The sequence below is a fragment of the Schistocerca gregaria genome, chromosome 3 (genome assembly GCF_023897955.1).
Source record: "Schistocerca gregaria isolate iqSchGreg1 chromosome 3, iqSchGreg1.2, whole genome shotgun sequence".
NCBI lineage: Eukaryota > Metazoa > Arthropoda > Insecta > Orthoptera > Acrididae > Schistocerca > Schistocerca gregaria.
Window position 1 is genome coordinate 287062491 of NC_064922.1, and position 27250 is coordinate 287089740.

General features: G+C 40.8%; 1 protein-coding gene across 3 annotated transcripts in view; it reads left to right on the plus strand.

The window, feature by feature from the left end:
• The window catches only part of LOC126353764 (uncharacterized), a 254317-nt gene that overhangs the window by 133775 nt on the left and 93292 nt on the right, over positions 1-27250 (plus strand). For all 3 annotated transcript variants that reach the window (XM_050002844.1, XM_050002842.1, XM_050002845.1), the window contains exons 4-7: positions 8849-8920; positions 9009-9149; positions 15223-15298; positions 23643-23830. In XM_050002844.1, coding sequence (XP_049858801.1) covers positions 8849-8920; positions 9009-9149; positions 15223-15298; positions 23643-23830 — 477 coding nt within the window. The remainder of the gene's footprint in view (positions 1-8848; positions 8921-9008; positions 9150-15222; positions 15299-23642; positions 23831-27250) is intronic.

Genomic DNA, 27250 nt, shown 5'->3' on the forward strand with positions numbered 1-27250 from the left:
GTAGTGTTGTTTATAAAGAATTAATTTAATATTTTTGGTGGTATCAGAGTTTGTTGTCAGTTTTTATGTTTCCCTGCTGTTCTAGCCCAAGAACACTGTAACTTTATTCCATGAAAAAGTATAAACACGTAAGAGACAGAGTACATACAACAGACAACACACGAGTGGCTGGCAGAGCCTCATTGTCCCACCTATATAGTCATTAGTTTTAACAGGGAGTGCAGCTGGTAGGCTGCATGCAACTGCTGTCATACTAGCAGACTGGGTGATTTTCAGTGGCCAAATCAAGAACAAACTTCATGTGTGAACTGCGAAGTAGCACACGCAAAGATTTGGTAGTTACATCACTCCTCTTCCATTGCAAAGAAGTGAGCTCATGTCCATTTCTTCTGTCATCAATGTTGGTTGTTGAGACATGTGATGTGCTGCCACCAGTGTGTATAGTTGGAAGTGACACGAGTGTGGGCAGGTGTGGTGGCCAACCCCTGTGAGAGACCATATGGTAGAATAGGTGTCACTGGCACGGCTTTCATTGCCATGTTCAAGGCTGCTGAACAGGTAGCACTGGCTGCATGAAGGTGGTAATGGCAGAGGTGTCAGTGGTGACAATGCTGGGACTGGTGTCCCATCTTGGCCCACCACAGCTGAAGGGGGCACCCACTGCAGAGGAGACAGTTGTGAAGGCACCAACAATGGTAGAGGAGAAGCTGAGGCCACCGACTGTGTTGTAAGAGTCAGCCAGGCAGATGGAGGACAGCCTCCCCTCAGAAGTGCAGGTGAGAGTAGAGGTGATAGCCACGGTGGCTCTCAATGACTGTTGACATCAGTTTCAGTTGGTGACCAAAACACAAGCCCAATAAACTGTTCCAGGTTGGAAGTGTTGCAGTGCCAGTGTCAGCAGATGTTCTGGCATCAGTTGAAGCAAATGTAGGAGAGTCTGAGGGAGGCCATGTAACAACTCTGCTGAACTCTTTTCTCCAAAGCGGTATGCCTATAAGAACCAAGGAAATGGTCAAGAGCCACATCACGGGACACATCAAAAACGTATTTTTTCGTCTGAGTCTTAAAAGTTTGTACTAGTCATTCTGCTCCCCTGTTTGAGTGATAGTGGTAAAGAGAAGCCATGACATGGTGAACATGACGTTTTTTCCAAATCCTTCAAATTCCTGAGACATGAACTGGGGGCCATTATCTGTAACTAATGTATACAGAAGATCTTCAATTGCAAATTTTTTTGTAGAGCTGAAACTGTTGTTGCCACGAAAATAGACAGACAACACAACACATACAGGAACTTAGAATATGCATCAATTATGACAAGTCTGTAGAAATTCAAAAAAAGGTCCTACTAAATGTACATCAATTCATTCCCAAAGCCACTGTGGATATGGCCACAGTGACAAAGATGTATGGTGGACATCTGATGGGTGGCACACTGTGGGCAGGTTGCAACAACTCATGTTATTTCCCCTCAATGTCTATCTGAAAAAAACATGCCTGCATGCTAACACCTTTGTGTGAGAGACAACCCAGTGGTTCGCACATAATAAGTGCATAACCTCAGGCTGAAGGGTGGACTACGATCCAAAGAGTGGTGCCTTCTGTAGCTAACAGCAGAACTCCATCCTAAACAGAACGATGATTTTGAGTGAAAAAATAATTTCTTAAAGGGTCAGAAGCACAGCCCGAAGATTTATCTGGCCAGCTGTGTTTTACAAAAGAAACAACTTTACGTAAAATAGGATCTGTGGCTCCAATTTTAGTGCTAGTAATAGGAAAACCATCAAAAACATTTTGAGCTTCCATGTCTAAATGGAAACAAAGCAATTCTACTTTATCAAACTGTGGATATACAGGTAGATCAATCAGCAGATGTGATAGGGCATTAGCAGTTGCATGTTGCACCGTAGGTCAAAAATATATCTCATAATTGTATTGTGACAGGAAAAGAGCCACTCCTGTAAGAGATGTGCAGCTGTGCCTGGCAAGGGTGACAAAGGATTAAAAAGAGATAGCAGTGGTTTGTGGTCTGTGATCAGGTGAAACTTGGACATAGAAAAACATGAAATTGTTTTAGAGCATACATGATTGCTAAACATTCTTTTTCCATCTGAGAATAATGCTGTTGTTCTGAATTTAAGAGTTTAGAGGCATATACAATAGGGTGTTCTGATATGTCCACATACAATGTCAAGGTCTAACTGAGAAGCATTTGTGGCTAACCCCAGGTATTGGACTGGCTGAGAAGTGACCAAACAAGGGGCCAACTGCAGCTTAGATTTCAGCAACTTGAACACCCAGTCACAAGCTGGGGTCATTGGAAAGGAACATTGTTTCTTAATAATGCATGGAGTGGTTGTGCCACAGTATCAGTGTGTGCTATGAATTTGTGGTAGTACACATTTTCCCCAAAAATGACTGTAATTCCTTGATGGCCATGGAGTGTGGTAATTCCTTGATGGCTGTGGGGTGTGGCAACATGGCAATAGCATCAATATGCAAGTTCCATGGTTTAATGCCAGCATGCAACACTTCAAAACCTAAGAACATAATAGATGGTTGAAACAACTGTGTCTTGTCCAAACTGCAGTTTAACCTTGCAGACTGTAAAACAGAAAATAGAGTAGGAAGGTTCTGCAGATGTTTCTCTGCAGAGACACCAGACACTGCTATGTCATCTAAATATGAGATGAAGTGTGGAACCTATGCAATAAGTTGCTCTAAAAAGTGTTGAAAAATGGCTGGTGCAATTGTCACACCAAAAGGCAAATGCTGGTATTGATGAAGCCCAAATGGCATATTGATAACTAGAGGACATTTAAATTCCTCTTCAGATGGCACTTGTAAATGTGCAGCTGCTAAGTCAATCTTTGAAAAAGATTTTGATAACAGCCCATCACACCGAGGTAAAGGATATATATCAGTGATTGAATGTGCATTCACAGATTTCTTAAAAATCAGCACAGAGGTGTAATTCAGCTGTAGGTTTGTTTACTAACTCCAATGGTGTTGACCATTCATTGGAAGAAATAGGTCAAATAACTTCAAGGAATTGAGGATGATCTGAGTCTGCTTTTCTTTATCCCCTAAAGTTACCATCACTGGGCAGGTCCAGAAAAAATGGGGGCGGGAAAACTGTTTCATCATATGAGCTTGAAATTCTGTTGCACAACCCAGTCCTGGAGAAAATAGAGGAAAATTCAGCACGGAGAGCATCTAACTGTTGCTATGAAACCTGACTGGAAACCAAATTCACTTCATCATTGATGGAGAATCCAAAAAGTTTAAAAGCATCCAAACCAAACAGATTTTCAGTGTAACTTTGTCCACAACTAGGAATGCTAATGAGCAAACCACAACCTTTTAAGTCACAAGTACAGGAAACAGACCAAGAATTGGAGCTAGAGGGGAGAACCCAAATCAACATGCATCTGAGAATTCACCAACAATAATGCTGCACCCATGTCCACCTGCATGTCACACTTCAATGTATAACTTGCTTGGAGACTCCATCACTGCTGACACAGTGTTCACATCTACATCCATACTGTCCTCACTCTGGTTTGGAAGAGAGTTACACACAGAAGCAATGTGTCCCTTTTTTATGGGACCTATAACAAGTTGCTCAGTACGTGGGGCATGTGGTCCATTCGAGTTGAATGAAGCAGGATGGGCATGACGGCAGTTGGACATGAGGCTGTTGCTTTTGTGATGTGGACTTTTGTTGTCGCAAACGATGATTAGCTATACGGTACTGAGATGTCCATTGGTCTGCTGCAATAGCTTCTCCATTACCTTATGAATTGACTGAAGGCTGGGAGGGGTGAGAGGAACTGATTTCTGGACCTTTGGACAAGGTTTATGTCTACCTGCATCACCGAGCGAGGTGGTGCAGTGGTTAGCACACTGGACTCGCATTCGGGAGGACGACGGTTCAATCCCATCTCCGGCCATCCTAATTTAGGTTTTCCGTGATTTCCCTAAAATAATCCCATCTCCGGCCATCCTAATTTAGGTTTTCCGTGATTTCCCTAAAATCGCTTCAGGCAAATGCCGGGATGGTTCCTTTGAAAGGGCACGGCTGATTTCCTTCCCAATCCTTCAATAACCCGAGCTTGCGCTTCGTCTCTAATGACCTTGTTGTCGACGGGACGTTAAACACTAACCACCACCAGCACCATCTACCTGCATCTTGTGAAACTTCAAATGACTGAACTACATTTAATACTTCAGTAAGCATAGGATTTTTACTTTGTAGATCTTGCTCTTGAGCTTCCCTATCAGGAGCAAGAAACATGACTGCATCTTAAACCATATGATCTGCCTATGATTGCTTATGAACATTTGTCATAAAATTACAACAATGACTAAGTGCATGTAGTTCTGCTGCCCATGCCCTGTATGACTGTTTTGACTGCTTTTGACAATGGTAAAACTCAATACGAGCAGCAATAATGTGAGTACATTTACAGTGATAGACACACATCTGATCTAAAGAAAGACTTGAAGGTTCTTGTAAGGGGCGAGCTGACACAATTGATACACATCAGTTCTGGCACAACAACTGATACACATCAGTTGAGATCCATGACAAAAAAGAGCCTTGCACAAGTTTACACCTGTTACCCCAAATGCCAGGAAACATCATCACAGGCATTTTTCATAAATGTCCCAGTCTTCTGTCGCATCGTCATACACAGGGAATGGCAGCAGGTATGTTGTGGATGGCGCTGCACGTTGTACCAATGTAGCTATTAAACTGGAAATAGAAAATTTCTGTGCCTGCTGTTGCTCAAGAAGAGATTTAAGCACTGCCTTCATGCAAATTAAGCTCAAAGGACCAATCACTGAAATACACTCCTGGAAATTGAAATAAGAACACCGTGAATTCATTGTCCCAGGAAGGGGAAACTTTATTGACACTTTCCTGGGGTCAGATACATCACATGATCACACTGACAGAACCACAGGCACATAGACACAGGCAACAGAGCATGCACAATGTCGGCACTAGTACAGTGTATATCCACCTTTCGCAGCAATGCAGGCTGCTATTCTCCCATGGAGATGATTGTAGAGATGCTGGATGTAGTCCTGCGGAACGGCTTGCCATGCCATTTCCACCTGGCGCCTCAGTTGGACCAGCGTTCGTGCTGGATGTGCAGACAGCGTGAGACGACACTTCATCCAGTCCCAAACATGCTCAATGGGGGACAGATCCGGAGATCTTGCTGGCCAGGATAGTTGACTTACACCTTGTAGAGCATGTTGGGTGGCACGGGATACATGTGGACGTGCATTGTCCTGTTGGAACAAGCAAGTTCCCTTGCCGGTCTAGGAATGGTAGAACGATGGGTTCGATGACGGTTTGGATATACCGTGCACTATTCAGTGTCCCCTCGATGATCACCAGAGGTGTACGGCCAGTGTAGGAGATCGCACCCCACACCATGATGCCGGGTGTTGGCCCTGTGTGCCTCGGTTGTATGCAGTCCTGATTGTGGCGCTCACCTACACGGCGCCAAACACGCATACGACCATCATTGGCACCAAGGCAGAAGCGACTCTCATCGCTGAAGACAACACGTCTCCATTCGTTCCTCCATTCACGCCTGTCGCGACACCACTGGAGGCGGACTGCACGATGTTGGGGCGTGAGTGGTAGACGGCCTAACGGTGTGCGGGACCGTATCCCAGCTTCATGGAGACGGTTGCGAATGGTCCTCGCCGATACCCTAGGAGCAACAGTGTCCCTAATTTGCTGGGAAGTGGCAGTGCGGTCCCCTACAGCACTGCGTAGGATCCTACGGTCTTGGCGTGCATCCATGCGTCGCTGCGGTCTGGTCCCAGGTCGACGGGCACGTGCACCTTCCGCCGACCACTGGCGACAACATCGATGTACTGTGGAGACCTCACGCCCCACGTGTTGAGCAATTCGGCAGTACGTCCACCCGGCCTCCCGCATGCCCACTATACGCCCTCGCTCAAAGTCCGTCAACTGCACATACGGTTCACGTCCACACTGTTGCGGCATGCTACCAGTGTTAAAGACTGCAGTGGAGCTCCATATGCCGCGGCAAACTGGCTGACACTGATGGCGGCGGTGCACAAATGCTGCGCAGCTAGCGCCGTTCGACGGCAACACCGCGGTTCCTGGTGTGTCCGCTGTGCCGCGCGTGTGATCATTGCTTGTACAGCCCTCTCGCAGTGTCCGTAGCAAGTATGGTGGGTCTGACACACCGGTGTCAATGTGTTCTTTTTTCCATTTCCAGGAGTGTAGAACATCTGAAGTCAAATACCATACTCACTACCAAAGTTTTCTAACACAGAAAACACTGTAACTTTATTAGATGAAAAAGCATAAACACATTAAAGACAAAGTACATACAACAGACAACACCCAAGTGTTCTTCAGAGCCTTGTGCTCTACCATATATAGTCATTAGTTCTAACAGGGGGTGCAGCTGGCAGGCTGCACATACTATTGCTGTCATACTAGCAGGCTGGGTGGTCTCTAGTGGCTGAATCAAGCACAAACTTCATGTGCGAACTATGAAGCAATACACACGCAAATTTGGTAGTTACAGCAACTGCTATTGTATTTATTACCTTCCACGCAGCTTTGCATTTGTTGCCAGAATTTTCAATGAAAGCATCATTGGCTCTATGTGATTTTCTGTCTGTACTCTGGTCCTGTACTTTGTATTTTTTCCTATCTCCTTTGTATCTCTGCTTCAATCCTAGGTTACAAGTTTTAGCCATTTTATGTAGGACAACAACAGTGTTTCTCAGGTTATGCAGTCCAAGTGTGAACCACTGGTTCTGCTTTTTTGGTATGCTGTACCATCTGTTCACACCTTTTTGGTTATTCGTGAGCAACAGTTTTAATAAATAAGTTAAATCATTATCATTGTTATAACAATTATATACTGTATCCCACTCAAGTTTTGACAGTTTTTGTCTTAGGTATGTGATGTTGCCTGGATATATCAGTCTGATCCTCTTAATGTGTTTGGGTTGCTGAATAGAATGTTTTCACAGTTGACCATCAATTACAGGCTGTGGCAATCAGATAACATAGGATCTCTCCATACAGATATTTGTCTTTCATCAAACTGGAGATTAAATTATCCAGGCATGCATCTTATTGGGCTGGCTTGTCGTTCACACTCTACTGCATACATTAACCGGTATATTTTCATGTACATATCTCTTACTGGCTAAACTGTCAGAGCTCAGTTCAGATGTCATAAAATGTTGCATTAGACATGTTGCTTTTAAACACTTGGTATTTTGGTTGATAAAATATTTGTTTGCAATACCAGTTTCATTTCAGTAAACTGTAACCTTCAAAGATAAACTTTGATTGCTGAGTCTTTCATCAAAGCATAAGGAAGAAGAAACAATAAACAGAAATGGTGGAAATGTTTTAAAAATTTGTATTTCCTGAAATTAAATGAGAATGAAGTTTGTGCATGTCTTCTTATAAAATTGCATTAATCTTTTTGAATGTGAGAGCTATTAGCACTTGCGATGTAAGTAATGTTGTCATATGACTCTTTTTAATACCTAACAGTATCACTGTAGTATCTTTATAACTTTCTATTCAGAGGCACTGCATATAAAATTTTAATCATTGATATTGCTATGTGCTTTCTTGTGACACTGTTAATGTTAATTTGATTTTCATACGTAGGATTTACAACAAGTTCATTGTTAGATGATAGTCTTTTATGATAGAAACTATTTCTAATTTGAAGCTTCGTGGCAGATTAAAACTGTGTTCCAGACTGTGACTCAAACTCGGGACCTGCCTTTCGCAGGCAAGTGCTCTACGAACTACCAAGCACAGCTCACAACCCATTCCCACAGCTTTGATTCCACCAGTACATCTCCTATCTTCCAAACTTCACAGAAGCTCTCCTGTGAACATTGCAGAATTAGAACTCCTGGAAGAAAGGATATTGCATAGGCATGGTTTTGCCACAGCGTGGGGGATGTTTCCAGAATGAAATTTTCACTCTGCAGAAGAGTGTCCACTGATATGAAACTTCCTGGCAGATTAAAACTGTGTGCTGGACTGAAACTTGAACTGGGGACCTTTGCTTTTCATAGGCAAGTACTCTACCAACTGAGCTACCCAAGCACGACTCACGACCCATTCCCACAGCTTCAATTCTGCCAGTACCTTGTTTCCTACCTTATAGACTTCACAGGAGCTCTCCTGCAAACATTGCAGAACTAGATTTTCTGGAAGAAAGGGAGAGCACTTTCCCACGAAAGGCAAAGGTTCCTGAGTTTGAGTCTTGTTCCAGCACACAGTTTTAATTTGCCAGGTAGTTTCATATCAGTGCACACTCCACTGCAGAGTGAAAATTTCATTCTGGTATTTTTGATTTGCTTAAAAAATTAACATCCTGGTAACCTGGATTTCTATATTTTGAACTGATTTATATAAAAATATTAATCTGATATTTTTTGTTAGTTGTCAGTTACATCAGTCATACCACTAATATCTGTGAAATTACTTTTTATGAAGTTTCTCCCATCTGGTTTTATATTTTATGTAGGCAGTATTCATAGTGACATTCTTCTTCTCATCAGTATAATATATTAATTACACATATTTCATCTCATTAGCACATGAAAAGAAATATTTATTGCGGGAATGGTAAGTTTCAAGAGCATTTTTTCTTTTTCTTTTTTTTTTTTGTTATAAAGTTTCATTTTTACCTAAAAGTTATAGTAGAGTTCTATATCCTTCCTAAATCCTTAACTTTGATTTCTTGCAAACTTAAAATTAAAAATAAGTGTTGAAGAGCAACTTATGAATATTTTTTCCCAACAGTGTTGTACCCTCCAATGTTTTCTACCATGGGATGAATGATGGGACAGCAGACTTTAATCCGGATGACACTGTGTATGTAAAATCTTCAGCATTCATTACTCTAGCTGCTGCCATGTGACTTAAGTGTATTCTGATTCCATGTTCTTTTTGTTTTTTACAGTGGTGAATTAATACCCAAGAAAAACTGGAATAATTTTGTGCAATCAGTTCGCTCAAAGCTTACTGTGAAACAGGTAGTTGACGGTGTAAGGAATGGAGCAGAATTATCCTTTGATTATCTTTTATTGGTGCTGACAGCAGAGTAAGATATTCTGTATTTTGTTCATTTTTGTTTTTAGTTGTTTCATAAAATGTAATGTAAGGTTTCAGTTGTATTAAAAGTTGACAATATCTTTTAATTAATCTGAATTATCTTTTACTTAAACATACATATAGATCAAAACAAGCATATCAAGCAGTCTATTTCTCATTTCATTTAGGAACTTCTACTTCTTCTTGCATTACCTTGTCTTTAAGGACTTGTGCTAAACACACAAAAAGGGGGAAGAACAATTTTACAACCTGCTTCAAATACTATTTTTTGTGTATTATCAGTGTAGTCATTGTTCCTCGTGGCTCTGCTAAGAGCTGTGAGAAGTCAGACACTTTGTATCAGTTTAGATACTTGTCAAATAATTTATTCACAACTATCTATTATGGCCCTTGTATGTTGTTGGTGATGATGCTATTATGGCCCTTGTATATTGTTGGTGATGATGCATGTGTTTTTCTGCCTTCTGGTAATTAGCCTGTTGAAATCTGTGTTTACTGTTGTTACTTGTGTGAGTACACACACACACACACACACACACACACACACACACACACACACACACACACACACACTATCTGTATAACTACAGTGTGCAGGCAGATTGCACTGTGCTGGGACTGCAGTTCTGCAGCTTGACTGGTGTGATGGATTGTGTCAAGTGTGTCAGGTGAAGTGGGTGAGGGTAGAAAGGAGGTGGGAAGAGGAGGACGGTTGCGTAAGGTGGTTGACAGCTGAGAGGGAGGAGGTGCATGGAATAGGTGTGCAGGAGGGAGAGGCAGCAGTTGCATGGATGGGACTGCAACAGTGATACTGGCGCTGATGAGTTAGTTTGAGCAGTGAACAAAGATGACAATAACATGGAGTAGTGGTCTAGGGGTAGCGTCTTTAATTCATAATCAAAACATCTTCGGTCCTGGGTTTGATCCCCGCCACTGCCAAATTTTGATAAATAATCAGCATTGGCGGCTGAACACTTCCAGCATCAGAAGTCAGCCTCATTCTGCCAACGATCTTGTCAAAGAGGGCGGAGGAGCGGATAGAGGTTCAGGGCACTTTCTTGTCCTAGGGGTGGGAAATTGCCCCTAAAGGCAGAAGAATCAGCAATGATCAACGACATGAGGATGCAGAAGGCAATGGAAACCACTGCATTAAAGACACATAACGTGTATCCACAGGACATGTGGCCTGTAGTTGAAGAAGTGTCATGATGATCTCTCCATTGGCAAAAGATTCCGGAATAGCCCCCAAATTCGGATCTCTGGGAGGGGACTGCCAAGGGGGAGGTTACCATGAGAAAGAGATTGAATAATCAATGATAGGATAATGTTCTACGAGTTGGGGCGTGGAATGTCAGAAGCTTGAACGTGGTAGGGAAACTAGAAAATCTGAAAAGGGAAATGTAAAGGCTCAATCTAGATATAGTAGGGGTCAGTGAAGTGAAGTGGGACGAAGACAAGGATTTCTGGTCAGATGGGTATCGGGTAATATCAACAGCAGCAGAAAATGGTATAACAGGTGTAGGATTCATTATGAATAGGAAGGTAGGGCAGAGGCTCTGTTACTGTGAACAGTTCAGTGACCGGGTTGTTCTAATCAGAATCGACAGCAGACCATCACCGACAACGATAGTTCAGGTATACATGCCAACATCGCAAGCTGAAGATGAACAGATAGAGAAAGTGTATGAGGATATTGAAAGGGTAATGCAGTATGTAAAGGGGGACGAAAATCTAATAGTCTTGGGCGACTGGAATGCAGTTGTAGGGGAATGAGTAGAAGAAAAGGTTACAGGAGAATATGGGCTTGGGGCAAGGAATGAAAGAGGAGAAAGACTAATTGAGTTCTGTAACAAGTTTCAGCTAGTAATAGCGAATACCCTGTTCAAGAATCACAAGAGGAGGAGGTATACTTGGAAAAGGCCGGGAGATACGGGAAGATTTCAATTAGATTACATCATGGTCAGACAGAGATTCCGAAATCAGATACTGGATTGTAAGGCATACCCAGGAGCAGATATAGATTCAGATCACAATATAGTAGTGATGAAGAGTAGGCTGAAGTTGAAGACATTAGTCAGGAAGAATCAATACGCAAAGAAGTGGGATACGGAAGTTCTAAGGAATGACGAGATACGTTTGAAGTTCTCTAACACTATACATACAGCAATAAGGAATAGCGAGGTAGGCAACACAGTTGAAGAGGAATGGACGTCTCTAAAAACGGCCATCACAGAAGTTGGGAAGGAAAACATAGGTACAAAGAAGGTAGCTGCAAAGAAACAATGGCTAACAGAAGAAATACTTTAGTTGATTGATGAAAGGAGAAAGTACAAACATGTTCCGGGAAAATCAGGAATACAGAAATACAAGTCGCTGAGGAATGAAATAAATAGGAAGTGCAGGGAAGCTAAGACAAAATGGCTGCAGGAAAAATGTGAAGACATCGAAAAAGATATGATTGTCAGAAGGACAGACTCAGCATACAGGAAATTCAAAACAACCTTTGGTGACATTAAAAGCAACGGTGGTAACATTAAGAGTGCAATGGGAATTAAACTGTTAAATGCAGAGGAGAGAGCAGATAGGTGGAAAGAATACATTGAAAGCCTCTATGAGGGTGAAGATTTGTCTGATGTGATAGAAGAAGGAACAGGAGTCAATTTAGAAGAGATAGGGGATCCAGTATTAGAATCGGAATTTAAAAGAGCTTTGGAGGACTTACAGTCAAATAAGGCAGAAGGGATAGATAACATTCCATCAGAATTTCTAAAATCATTAGGGGAAGTGGCAACAAAACGACTTTTCACGTTGGTGTGTAGAATATATGAATCTGGCGACATACCATCAGACTTTCGGAAAAGCATTATCCACACAATTCCGAAGACGGCAAGAGCTGGGCAAGTGCGAGAATTATCGCACAATCAGCTTAACAGCTCATGCATCGAAGCTGCTTACAAGAATAATATACAGAAGAATGGAAAAGAAAATTGAGAATGCGCTAGGTGACGATCAGTTTGACTTTAGGAAAAGTAAAGGCACGAGAGAGGCAATTCTGACGTTACGGCTAATAATGGAAGCAAGGCTAAAGAAAAATCAGGACACGATCATAGGATTTGTCGACCTGGAAAAAGCGTTCAACAATATAAAATGGTGCAAGCTGTTCAAGATTCTGAAAAAAGTAGGGGTAAGCTTTAGGGAGAGACGGGTCATATACAACATGTACAACAACCAAGAGGGAATAATAAGAGTGGACAATCAAGAACGAAGTGCTCGTATTAAGAAGGGAGTAAGACAAGGCTGTAGCCTTTCGCCCCTACTCTTCAATCTGTACATCGACGAAGCAATGATGGAAATAAAAGAAAGATTCAGGAGTGGAATTAAAATACAAGGTGAAAAGATATCAATGATACAATTAGCTGATGACATTGCTATCCTGACTGAAAGTGAAGAAGAATTAAATGATCTGCTGAATGGAATGAACAGTCGAATGAGTACACAGTATGGTTTGAGAGTAAATCGGAGAAAGACGAAGGTAATGAGATGTAGTAGAAATGAGAACAGCGAGAAACTTAACATCAGGATTGATGGTCACGAAGTCAATGAAGTTAAGGAATTCTGCTACCTAGGCAGTAAAATAACCAATGCCAGACGGAGCAAGGAGGACATCAAAAGCAGACTCGCTATGGCTAAAAAAGGCATTTCTGGCCAAGAGAAGTCTACTAATATCAAATACCAGCCTTAATTTGAGGAAGAAATTTCTGAGGATGTATATCTGGAGTACAGCATTGTATGGTAGTGAAACATGGACTGTGGGAAAACTGGAACAGAAGAGAATCGAAGCATTTGAGATGTGGTGCTATAGACAAATGTTGAAAATTAGGTGGACTGATAAGGTAAGGAATGAGGAGGTTCTACGCAGAATCGGAGAGGAAAGGAATATGTGGAAAACACTGATAAGGAGAAGGGATAGGATGATAGGACATCTCCTAAGACATGAGGGAATGACTTCCATGGTACTAGAGAGAGCTGTAGAGGGCAAAAACTGTAGAGGAAGACAGATTGGAATACGTCAAGCAAATAATTGAGGATGTAGGTTGCAAGGGCTACTCTGAGATGAAGAGGTTAGCACAGGAAAGGAATTCGTGGCAGGCCGCATCAAACCAGTCAGTAGACTGATGATAAAAAAAAAAAGAAGTGAGATGGGAGGTGACAACAGAACAGAGGAAGGGGTGACTGTTGTGAAGAGGATGTGGGCACAGGATAAATAAAAACATGATTCCTGCAATATGATAGGGTGGCTGTGGAGCAGGGGACTAGCAGAGACTGAGACCAGGAAGAGTATGGGAATGTATTGCAGGACAACTGCTACTCCATAGTTCAGAAAAATTGCCTTGGGGGCAAAGGTCCAGATGGCAGGTGTTGTGAAGCACCCAGTGAAACTGAAAACGTGCTCAGCAGCAGTTTTGCCACTTGGTGGTCAGTTCATATTTAGTCGACAGTTTGGCAGTGCCATTAGTTCAGATGGGCAGCTGGTTGCTGGTCAAGCTCACATAAAATGCTGTGCAGAAATTACAGTAGAGGTGGTATATGACATGACTGTTTCACTGGTGGTTCTGCCTTTGGTTGAGTAGGGAAGCTTGTGATGAAATCGGAGTAGGAAGTGCTGGGTGGAGATATCAGACAGCACTTGCTGTGCTCAAACTTTCACTAAGGCCCTCAGAGAAATGTACTGTCCGTTCTGGACTGAAAAAGCTGAACCACAATATTTACTAAGACTTCCACTACCCATAATTGTGCCTGGAAATGAGGAAAATCATAGCACAAACTTCCCATGGGCATGACACCTGTTGACAATTTGATGCCTCTGACATTCGTTTAGTTAACGGCCCTTTCTGGGAAGTTCAACCCTTCCCTCTCACACATTTTCACACCTTCTTCCTTGACTAACAATAAAGAGAGATGAATACTTTAACTCTGTTGTGAATCCATGGGCTTTTAATTGTAACACTTTTAATAATCACATTCACAGTACTCTTTTTATGATATAATTTTGAAACTTATTTTTTGAGAAGGGAACATTGCAATTTTGTCCAGTTTAAGACATTCATATGTACTAAATAATATTTTGATAGAAAGTCAGTTCATAAAATATCAAACAATGGAAAATCCTAGAAGGAATAACGGCAATATTATGAAAAATATATATTGGTACTCACCAAAAGAGGAGATATTGAGTCGCAAACAGGCGTAAACCTGTGCTAGTTCATACATTCATCCACTTATTCCCTTCGCTCCACGCATTCCAGCACAACACACAACTAATCTGTCTCCTTTCTTCCCCCTCTACTACTTCTTCCGCTCCCTCCTCCTAAACCTCCCAACTCCACCTAGCAGCTTTACACTAACCAACTACACGATGCTCATCACATCTCAGTGCTACAGCCTCCCGTCTCTGCCCTGCTATATCTCCCCACCCTCGCCACCCCAGCCTCCTCCTCCCCCCCCCCCCCCCCCCCCTCCACCTTTCACTACCCAGATTGCTTCTCCCGTCAAACACAGTTGCTTGCAGTCAGGCCTCAGTGGCCAGAGACAATGATTGTGTGTGAGAGATGTGCTTGTGTGATTGTGTGTGTGTGTGTGTGTTTTTTCCTTTTCTTTTTTTTTCATTATAAGAAGAACTTTTGGCCAAAAACACACATGTATAGCAGCGCTATTGTTGTGCCTGTCTGCATTTCAGCATCTTCTCTGTATGGTAAGTAGCAATCTGTTTTTTCTTAGCTTCAAGACGTACTGTACACCTATCTTATTCTGGGCCGCACTGTACATCTTCATGGTAGAATGCAAGTTAAGTAAACTGCAGTCATGAGGACCTTAAAATTGGTGACACTTGGTTCCAAATTGTGGGCTCCTGTCATAAAATGCACTTATTTCTCCTTTTATAATACTGATGAGTACTGGAAGCTTAAATGGCAAACACTGAAGTAAAATGTCATTATATTTTTTCTATTGCTGTCATTTCATAATTGATCACAATTTTCACACGCATCGTTTGTATCTTATAGCATAATTGCTGCTGTTGGCCTACTGGAGAACAACTCTGTCAACATTGTAGCAGCTATGCTTGTCTCGCCACTTATGGTGAGTATTTATGGTAGATGTTATCTGTTAACAGATTTGAAATTTAATACATTAATTAATAGTTCTGGATTATTAATTTATGTGGAACAAATTTTATGATTTTATCTTGGTGGTATTACAGTTTTTCTCCTAATATTTTTATATTTTTCCCACCTGGAAACAGACATTTAAACATTTTGGCAGTTTCATGAGGTGAATGATAAGTGCAGTAAACTGCACTGCAAAAGAAACATTTATTTCTCAATCCCAAACAGCTCAGTACTTGTGGTCCAATAATGTTACAATTGTTTTATTCTCTCAGGAAATGGATTCATTTTCTGTGTGGCTTAATATTAATTTTCAGTACAGATACCTTGGCATTCATTAATAATAACAAAATTCTGCTGATTTAGCCGGGTTAGGAAACAAAAAAGATCATGGGCCCAAATCAGCAGAATATGGTAGCTAGGGAATTATTTTGTATTGAACAAGTCGTGTTTTGCACTTTGCAGATATTGGAAATACATCATATCCAATTCTTCTGTAGCCCAGCTCATGCAGTTTTGCTACCTCCGCAGTTGCCACATGTACAAATTCTTTGTCCTGATGCCAAAGCTGTTTTTTGTGTCTTAGTATTCATTGTTTCTACTTTAGTTTTGGAAATGTTACAGCAATGTTGTATAGTAAGAGACAATCAATGTTTGACCTATATTTTTTTTTTTAGTAAAAGTTGTTTTTGTAGTCTTCAGTTGAAGACTGATTTATTGCAACTGAACATGCTAGCCATTGCTGTGCAAGCCTCTTTATCTCTGTGTAACTACTGCAATCTAATCTACTTGAACCTGCTTACTGCGTTCATGCCTAGTCTCCTTCTACAATTTTTATTCACGTTCTTTTCTGCTATACCAAACTGATTGTTCCATGATCCTTCAGAATGAGTCCTATCAATTGATCCCTTCTAATAGTCAGGTTGTGATATAAATTTCTTTTTTTTCCCAATTTGATTCAGTACCTCCTCACCAGTTATTTGATCTACCCATTAAATCTTCAACAATTTTCTGTGACAGTACATCTCAAAAGCTTCTGTTCTCTTCTTGTCTCAAATGCTTGTTGTCCATGTTTCACTCCCATGCAAGACTACACTTCACAAAAAGATCTTTAGAAAAGACTTCCTGATACTTAAATTTAAGTAACATGTCAACATATTCCACTTTTTCAGAAGTAACGATATTATGAAAAGGAAAGCTGCTACTCACCATGTAGCGGAGATAGGCACAACAAAAAGACTGTCACAAATAAATAAAGCTTTTGGCCATTAAGGCCTTTCAACAATAGACATAGACACATAGACACATACACACAAACACACACACACACACACACACACACACACACACACACACACACACACACATATATATATATATGCAAATGCAACTCACACACATGACTGCAGTCTCAGGCAACTGAAACCACACTGTGAGCAGCAGCACCAGTGCAGGATGGTGGTGGCAACTGGGTGGGGGTAAGGAGGAGGCTGTGGCAGGAAGGCCGGATAGTATGGCAGGTGTGGTGGACAGTGATGTGCTGCAGGTTAGACGGAGGGTAGGGGAGAGGTGGGGAGGGGGGAAGTAGCGGAAAATGAGAGCAGTAAAAAGACTGAGTGTGATGGTGGAATAATGATGGTGTAGTGCTGGAAAGGGAACAGGGAAAGGGCTGAATGGGTGAGGACAGTGACTAAGGTTGAAGTCAGGAGGGTTGCTGGAACATAGGATGTATTGCAGGGAGAGTTCCCACCTGCAAAATTCAGAAAAGCTGGTGTTGGTGGGAAGGATCCATATGACACAGGCGGACAGACAGTTTGTTGGTTATCATGCCCACATATAATGCAGCACAGTGGTTGCAGCTTAGCTTGTAGATCACATGACTGGTTTTACAGGTAGCCCTGCCTTTGATGGGATAGGTGATGTTCGTGACTGGACTGGAGGAGTTAGTGGTGGAAGGATGTATGGGACAGGTCTTGCATCTAAGTCTATTGCAGGGGTATGAGCTATATGGTAAGGGGTTGGGAGCAGCGGTTGAGTAAGAATGGACAATTATATTGTATTGGTTTGGTGGATGGTGGAATACCTCTGTAGGAGGCATGGGAAGGATAGTAGGCAGTACATTTCTCATTTCAGGGCATGATGAAAGGTAGTCAAAACCTAGGTGGAGAATATAATTCAGTTGCTCCAGTCCTGGGTGTTACTGAGTTATGAGGGGAATGCTCCTTTGTGGCTGGATGGTGGGACTTTGGGAGGTGGTGGGGGACTGAAAAGTTAAGGCACAGGAGATTTGTTTTTGTACATTGTTGAGAGAATAATTACAGTCTGTGAAGGATTCAGTGAGACCTTCAGTATATTTCAAGAGGGGCTGCTCGTCACTGCAGTTAGTTAGTTAGTTAGTTAGTTAGTTATATTACTTGTTCCATGGATCATGAACACAATTCTTTCGTAATAATGTGTAACGTGTCAAAGTACAAAAGATTCATTTATCCCAAATAATCTTTGTTAGTCTTATATACGGTACAATTGTTAATACTTACTGTATTTCTTTAGCCTATGTCTAAAAATTCATCTATGGAGTAGAAGGAGTTGTCATTCCGGAATTCCCTTAACTTACTTTTGAATGCCAATTGGTTGTCTGTCAGACTTTTGATATTGTTTGGCAAGTGACCAAAAATCTTTGTGGCAGTATAATTCACCCCCTTTTGTGCCAATGTCAAATTCAATGAACGGTCACCCTGTCTCCTAGTATTGTAGCTGTGGACTGTGCTATTAATTCTGAAGTGATCTGGGTTACTAACGACAAATTTCATTAGGCTGTATATATATTGTGAAGCTACTGGCAATATCCCTAATTCTTTAAATAATTGTCTACAAGATGATCTTGGATGAGCCCCAGACATTATTCTGATAACACGTTTTTGTGCAATAAATACGTTCTTTCTTAGTGATGAATTGCCCCAAAAGATGATTCCGTAAGAAAGCAACGATGCGATGATCATTGGTGGCTAGGCTGTGCAGAATGGTCTGCTTGGTACAGAGCAGGTGGCAGCTGTCGAGGTGGAGGCATCGCTGGTGGTACTGATGTGGATGGATGTACTGATGTGGCCATCTTTGAGGTGGAGGTCAACATTTAGGAAGGTGGCTTGTTGGATTGAGTAGGACCAGGTGAAACAAATGGGGGAGAAGTTGTTGAGGTTCTGGAGTAATGTTGTCCTCACCATCAATCCAGATCACAAAGATATCATCAGTGAATCCGAACAAGGTGAGGGGTTTAGGATTCTGGGTTTTTAGGAAGGATTCCTATAGATGGCCCTTGAATAGGTTTTCATATGATGGTGCAATGCGGTACCCATAGCTGTACCCCAGATTTGTTTGTAGTTAATGGCTTCAAAGGAGAAGTAATTGTGGGTGAGGATATAGTTGGCCATGGTGACTAAGAAGGAGGTTGTTGGCTTGGAATCTGTCAGGCATTGGGAAAGGTAGTATTCAATAACAGTAAGGTCATGGACATTAGGAATGTTAGTGTAAATGGAGGTGGCATCAATAGTGATGAGCAGGGCACTGTGTGGTAAAGAGACAATAATTGTGGAGAGTCGGTGGAGGAAATGGTTGGTATCTTTTACATAGGAGGGTAGGTATGGATAATAGGTTGAAGGTGTTGGTCTCCGAGAGCAGAGATTCTCTCAGTGGGGGCACAGTAACCAGCCACAATGAGATGTCCTGGGTGGTTAGGTTTATGGACTTTAGGAGCACAGGGAATGGTAGGGGTGAGTAGAGAGATGGACTCTGGGGAGAGGTTCTGCGATAAGCCTAAGGATTTGAGTAGTGACTGGAGACCCTGCTGGATTTCTGGAATGGGGTCACTGTGGCAAGGTTTGTAGATTATAAGGTAGGGATCAGTTTTTAGATGGTGGACTGCAGTTGTTTCTGCAGATGCTAGGTTAGTTTGCATGTTGAGAGATTTGGTGGAGAATGATGGTGAGGTAAGGTTCGAGGTTAAGAAATTTGGGAAGTTAGCAGTGGCTCATTTGGGGGAACTGGGGATGGATCACGGTTGGATGGAGAATTGAACTGAGTTAGAGAGTTAGGCAGGGTTCAATATTGGTCTTTGGTTGAGTGTGGTTAGTAGCATTCTTGGAAAAAAGTGTTTCCACTATAGGGACTGGGAGAAGGATAGAAGATCTTTAACAAGCCCTGCATGATTGAATATGGGAGTGGGACAAAAGGTGAGGACTTTGGAAAGGACTGATATTTCTGTGGGGCTACAGCTTCTGGAGGAAAGGATCATGATTGTGTTAAGGGTCTGTTTAGGTTCTGGATTCTGTGCAGTGGTGGGAGGGAGTTTTGGAGAGTGGGGTAAGTGTAGTAGGTCTGCAAGACAGGGTTTGTCATCTATGAGAGGGTGTGTGGCAGGTTTGGAGGTTGTTGTAGAGACGGTGGACAGTGGTACTCTAATGCGGGAGAAGGAATTGAGCAGAATGGAGAGCACTAGAGGTGGCTTTGTTCATGCTGCTCAAGTTCCTGCAGGGCAACAATTTCAGTGTGTGTTATGGGTTCCAGGCATTTGGGATTGCATAGCAGGTACTGTAAGGAGGTTTGGGCCTGATTGATTTGGTTTTGCAGGGCTATTTTGGCAAGAGCTAAGGATTGGTGTTATATGATCAGATGGAGGTCATTGTGGAGGGAGGGGTGGCAGTCAGAGATGAGTAATTTGATGGTAAGGCCATTTGGGGGTGGGGGGGTTCATGAGCCAACCGACAATGCAGGTACAGTATGTGGGATTGGCATCTGGCTAGGGATAAGAAAATTTTTCTGTATTGACGCAGTTGGAAGGAGCAAGGATCCATAGTGAAAGAAAATATGCAAAAAATCATGTAAATACATAGAATTATGTCTGAAAAATTTCGAAAAAATACTCCTAAATACGTGGGAAAAACCATAAGAAGAATGAAACAGACACCAGAGGTAGAAACAAGATGAAATTTGAGGGAGTCAACGACAGCAGAAAGTGCAAACCCACTAAAGTTGGCGAGATGTCATGAGGATCAAAGTGGAGAATAAATTATAGATATATTACTCTTGGTAGCAAACCTGAAGGTGGATAAGAGTGAAGAAGGGGATGGCAGATGTGATAGGATGTGGTAGAATTTTTATGACTTAGATCTTTCAGTGCTCTGTCAAATTCTTCACACCGTATCATATCTCCCATTTCATCTTCATCTACATCCTCTTCCAGTCCCATAATATTGCCCCTTGTATAGACCTTCTATAAACTCCTTTCAGATTTCTGGTTTGCCTTCTTTGCTTAGGACTGGTTTTCCATCTGAGCTCTTGATATTCATACAGCTGGTTCACTTTTCTCCAACGATCTATTTAATTTTCTTGTAGGCAGTATCTATCTTACCCAGAGTGATAGATGCCTCTCCTACTATATTTCTTTCCACTGTATTTGTCAATTGTTCCCTAATGCTCTCTCTGAAACTCTCTACAACTTCTGGCTCTTGCAGTTTATCCAGGTCCCATATCCTTAAATTCCTATCAGATCATTTATGAATATAGAGAAAAAGAGCTGTCCTGTCGCACTTCCATGTAGCACTCCTGATGATGCACTTGTTTGTGAACACTCACTGTTGAGGACAAAGTACTGGATTCTGTGACTTAAAAAGTCTTTGAATCACTCACGTATGTTATGCGATCAAAAGTATTCAGACACCTGGCTGAAAATGACTTACAAGTTTGTGGCGCCCTCCATCGGTAATGGTGGAATTCAATATGGTGTTGGCCCACTCTTAGCCTTGATGACAGCTTCCACTCTCACAGGCATATGTTCAATCAGGTGCTGTAAGGTTTCTTGGGGAATGGCAGCCCATTCTTCACAGACTGCTCCACTGAGAAGAGGTATCAATGTCAGTTGGTGAGGCTTGGCACAAAGTAGGCATTCCAAAACATTCCAAAGGTGGTCTATAGGATTCAGGTTAGGACTCTGTGCAGACTAGTCCATTACAGGGATGTTATTGTTGTGTAACCACTCCACCTCAGGCCATGCATTATGAACAGCTGCTCGATCATGTTGAAAGATGCAATTGCCATCCCCAATTTGCTCTTCAACAGTGGGAAGCAAGAAGGTGCTTAAAACATCAATGTAGGCCTGTGCTGTGATACTGCCACACAAAACAACAAGCATTGCAAGCCCCCTCCATGAAAAACATGACCACACAGAACACCACCACCACCACCTCCAAATTTTACTGTTGGCACTACACACACTGCAGATGACGTCTACCAGGTTTAGCCATACCCACACTCTGCCATTGGATCGCCACATTGTCTACCATGATTCGTCACTCCACACAATGTTTTCCCTCTGTTCAATCACCCAATGTTTACACTCCTTACCCCAAGCAAGGCGTCGTTTGGCATTTACCGGCGTGATGTGTGGCTTATGAGCAGATGCTTGACCATGAAATCCAATTTTTCTCACCTCCCGTCTAACTGTCATAGTACTTGCAGTGGATGCTGATGCAGTTTGGAAATCCTGTATGATGGTCTGGACAGATGTCTGCCTATTACACATTATGACCCTCTTCAACTGTCTGTGGTCTCTGTCAGCCAACAGACGAGGTCGGCCTGTATGCTTTTGTGATGTATGTGTCGCTTCACTTTTCCATTTCACTATCACATCATGAAGAGTGGACCTAGGGATGTTTAGGAGTGTGGAAAGCTTGTATACAGACGTGTGACACAAGTGACACCCAATCACCTGACCATGTTTGATGTCCGTGAGTTCTGTGGAGCACCCCATTCTGCTCTCTCACAATGTCGAATGACTAATGAGGTCGCTGGTATGAAGTACCTGGCAGTAGATGGCAGCACAATGCACCTCATATGAAAGATGTATGTTTTTGGGGGTGTCTGGATATTTTTGATAACATAGAGTATGTGGGAAACTAATCCTTATGCTTGGACCTTCATCAACAGTCTGCAGTGGGACACCATGTGAAATTCTGTCTGGAAATCTAGAAGTATGAACTCTGCCTGTTACCTTTCACTGATGTTTTGCAGGATAATATATGAGAAAAAGCCATGCACCCTAAATCCATTCCGATTTTTAGGCAGAAGCTTTTCTGTCTCAAGGAAATTTATTTCATTTGAATTAGAATGTGTTCAAAATGCAGCAGTAAGCTGATGTTAAAGGGTAGTCTTGTGTAATTATGTTAGTCTGTCCTTTTACCTTTCATACACAAAGAGTGACCTGCACTTTTCACCAGTCACTTGGAAGTTGACACTGGCTTGGATTCGTGGCAAGATCTTTTACTAAAGTGTAACAGTGGAAGTTGAATACTTTGTGCAGCGATCTTCTTGTGAATGCATGAACTTCCACTAACTTTTGTCTTTGGACATTTATAACTTCTTTTTTGAACTGAGAGAGCAACAGTCTGCTTTCTCAGCATTATCCAAATTGTATGATTAAACCATGATGGATGCTTTCCATCCTTGGTCTACTTACATGGCACAGATGTCTCCAGAATGTGATTTACAATCAGTTTAAATTTTGCCTACAATTGCTCTATGTCCATTCATTGTCTAAAGAGATGCTAACAACTGCTTACTTGCATTCTCCAGCATAAATACTTTCCTAGTCTTCATTGTGGATTTATTAACTTCAGTAATGGCATTATGATCAGTAATCCCTACCTCTGTACTGACTCTGCTGATAAGGTCAGACTTGTTTATAGCTACAAGGTCTAAAATATTTCTATGGATCCAGGTTCTGGGTGACTTTAAGAACTCTCCCCATTTCCTAAATCTCACCAGTTTCTTTCCTTCACCAGTCTTTTTTCCCCTGCAACCAGTCTATCAGAAGATGAGCCACTTGCTCTGGAAACTTGCAGATTTCAATTCCAACAATATAAGGAAAAGATAGATTGATACTTACTGTAAAGATGGATGGGAATGTTGGAAATGGCAGTCATGTATGTGAGGTGTGATTACTCGTGTGATTGAATGTTTCTGTGTGTTTCCTTTTCTGATGAAAACTGTGGCTGAAAGCTACTGTTTAATTATCTTTTAGTTGTACCTGTCTGCAGCTTAATGTGTAATCTTTATGGTAAATAGCAATCTATCTTTTCCTTATGTTAATGATTTCTTAACCTGGAGTTTTCATTGTCAAATTTCAGTAATTTAATATGTCTGTTCTTCTGCCACCATTTGGTAAGTAAATTTTTTATTTATCCAATTACAGTTTATTTGCATAGTAATACAAACATTAAATTTTTGGTAGATAAATTAATGTGCAATACATATTTTACTTACAAAAGGGTCCTGTTATGGCTATGACTTTTGGTACAATCATAGCTGACTGGAAACTCTTCAAGATTGGTTTACGCAGTGAAGCTATTGGGTTACTACTGTCTACACTGTTTGGATTTATTTTTGGCCTTCTACTTGGTACAACAGAATCACCTTGGGGATATGGAGACTGGCCGACTGAAGAAATGAAAGGCAGGTATGTATTGCTCATAGTAATGATGCCTAGGAATATCTGACTTTGTGTGCACAAATAAATAAATTGTTGTACAGCCAACATACTGAGTGAATTATCAGAGTGATGAAGTCACTGCACTCACATTTGGGAGGTGTGGGGTTCAGTCCCCTGTTCAGTCATCCAGAATTACTTTTTTCTGTTGTTTCCCTGTATCACTTCATAGTTAGTTTGAAAAGTTTCAGATCAGTCTTTTTCCTCACCCGTGTTAAATCCAAACTCGTCTGTCTGTAAGGAGTTTACCACCCACAAGATGTTAAATCTTAATCTTTTGCCTCCTTTTTACATGTAGCATAATATTTGCTAACCACATACATTTCAGTTTTCATTACATAAAATTAAGAGGTGTGAAGACACAGAACACATAAACAAAATACAATGATCTATAACACATGATATGAGGTATAAAAATGTTTTTGCGTATGATTTGCATTCTCTTCTGATTTTTGCACTACTATTAAATTTTTTCATGTGGTGTTTATCTAAATACATTGATCGTTTGACATGTACAAATTATGAAATTTGGAAGTTGAAGTAATTTAAATCAGAGGAGCTGAGAGAAAAGATAGAGTGCTGATACTTCTTCCCAGGTATAAATCTGAGGCTTTACCTTGATACCATGTAAATTACTTTGAAATGATAAGTAAAAAAAATAGTTTGCTTGAGAAAACTGTAAAAATTGCAAGGAGACAGAATATCTGCCCAGAACTTTACCGAGGGCAAAATTTTGAATAGAGCTGACAGATTGATGAAGTGTTAAGAAAACAGCAACAGTATGAAATATCTGTAATTATTGCAGTTACTTATGTTTTTGATTAGTGATTTGCATGGTACATCACAGTTGCCTGTAAAGAAAGTGTTTATATGTTGACTAAGGTCATTTGCATTTACATGTAAGTGTATATGGACCATTTACATATAGTTTTCTATAGTATTAGGGAGTAATTAATTTAATATGTGGTGTAAGTAAGTAATTATTTTTTCATATAAAAGCTACAAACCTATAAATAAAATTTCTATCAAACAGAAAGATTTTTCTAGAAGAAACTTTTTTATTTTTATTCCAAGTTTTTGTTAGAAGTTTATAATGACACCATTATTCACATCTTCCTGAGATAAAGTCAGACTGAAGGCTGATGGTAATGAAGATTATCATTCTTCTAGGTTTGTAATTATGGTTGTTGTTATTCTTTATGAAATCAGATTGGTTATATACAAGTAAATTCCTGAAGAGAATATATTTCACTCTGTTGCTGTTATCAACACTTTGAGGTCCAGCACCAAGAAAAATTTTGCGTCCAGAAAACCAGGCAGTTACACTATAATTTTAAATGTTACTACCAAATTTGTGTCTGGTGTATGTTGAAGGGTAATACACACTAAGAAAGAACAAGCTTGAAGGTCTGTTTTTCATATTTATTTCAGTTATGTAATAGATTAAATATTTTACAATAATGATGGCAAAAAGTATAATTATTATCCTTACAAAAAAGTGTAAGGTGAATTCTTGAGCAGTTTCACAGTTAACAGGGTTTTATATTGAAATGTCAGAAGTATTCTGGTATTCAGAGAGGTGTTGCAATCAGGACAGTAGGTACTAGTTTGTTTCTTTTGTGTTTGTTGTCCCAGTAAATTGTCTCATGTTCTCCAAACAAATCTTGGAATCCTGTCCTGTTATATGCCATTTCATCACGAGATTCATCTGTAGAAAAGATGAGATTAAGACAGATAAAGCAGAAATGAATCATAATTACTGCAGCAGTACTTATAGCAACAACACTGGCAATGAAAATTGTAGCAGATGGCAGCTTACCTGAAGAAGAATCATTTTCAGACTATTCCAACATGAATATTTCTCCTCCTGGTCCAGAATCATTGCATTCTTCCTCCTGAGCTCCCAAATTAACTTCTCACTCAACAAACATGACATATCTGTAGCAGGATTAATGAAACACAGCGTTGTAGATTGTGCTATCTTCATGGTTAGTCTCAGGGCGTTAAGAAGCCTGTGCCATTAAATAATTATGCAAAGATTATTGTTGATTAGCACCAAATGTTGTTATTACTATATACTTCTATGCAATGTATATTTTGTATCTTAAAGAGCATATGTGATACCCCGCAACATAAATCTGTAGAAAATTATTGAATGAAAAATTGTATTAGCTTATTGGGAGGAACTTTGAGCCAGGAGCTATGAGATACACTAGTTACATGAATTTTAAATAAAATGTATAAGTATGTTGAGAAGAACTGCATCTTGTACAGATTTGTTGAAATGTGCTGAGATGGATGGAAATGAGTGATAGTGACTTAAATAGTGCAGGCTGAACTTTGTAACATATTCCAATGAAATGAACAGCACCATCTTCATGGCAGCAACTGCTTTGTTTCCATCAGTTCAGAGTGGTATGAGAACATTTAAGAGGAAATCACAAATTTCATACTGAGTAGTTGATACGAAAGAAGAAATGCAGAATGTGATAGCATGAGGTTATTGCTGGTACCATTAGAATTTTATGTGTTCTAGATGTCCATTGTATCAGTCCTTCAGGTGGTTGATAATTCTTGATTACTGAACTTCTTGTCTAGGTGGTTGTGGAGAAACACAATAGTTGAATAATCTATTACAGTTTGGAAAGATGAGAAATGTTACAGTTTTGAAGGATGAGAAAGTAGTGGAGGTGCTTTCTACACAAAAGTTGTTAAGAAATGTACCCACCAATACAACACCTGTAACAACAAAACCACACCCACCCACCCACCCACCCACCCACCCACCCACACACACACACACACACACACACACACACACACACACACACACACACACACACACACAACACATAAAACAAAAATTATTGGCTCTTGATATGGGACAAATCCCATGTTAGACTTGCAACTGACCAAAGAGACCTGGAATTATTTTAGATTTATTGAGTCTCAGTGGAGGTGTACTCTTAGACATGTTTTTTACTCAATGTTCTGTTAAATTCTAAGTGGGTCCCATTAGGTACTGTATAAAATAACTCACTGATGTATCCAAGCTAGGGCCTCTCTTTGCTACTGTGTGGGATTCACTGAGAGTATGCACAAGACCTTTTTAGGAAATGATCATTATTTGATGCAGATTTTTGTGCTCTAGAGCAGGTGAGAGTTGTAGTAACACACACAATGTGAGAATTCTAAAAAAATATAATCACTTTCGTACTCAAATGATAACACATTCAGTACATCAACCTTGTACATAGCTGAATTGGTACCAGTTTCACATGCAATGATCCATGAGCAGAATGAAGTTAACAAAAGCATAAACCATTACAGAATGCGGCAGAAGCCACTCTTCTGTGGATTTAAAGGGAATGACATGCAACATTTACACTA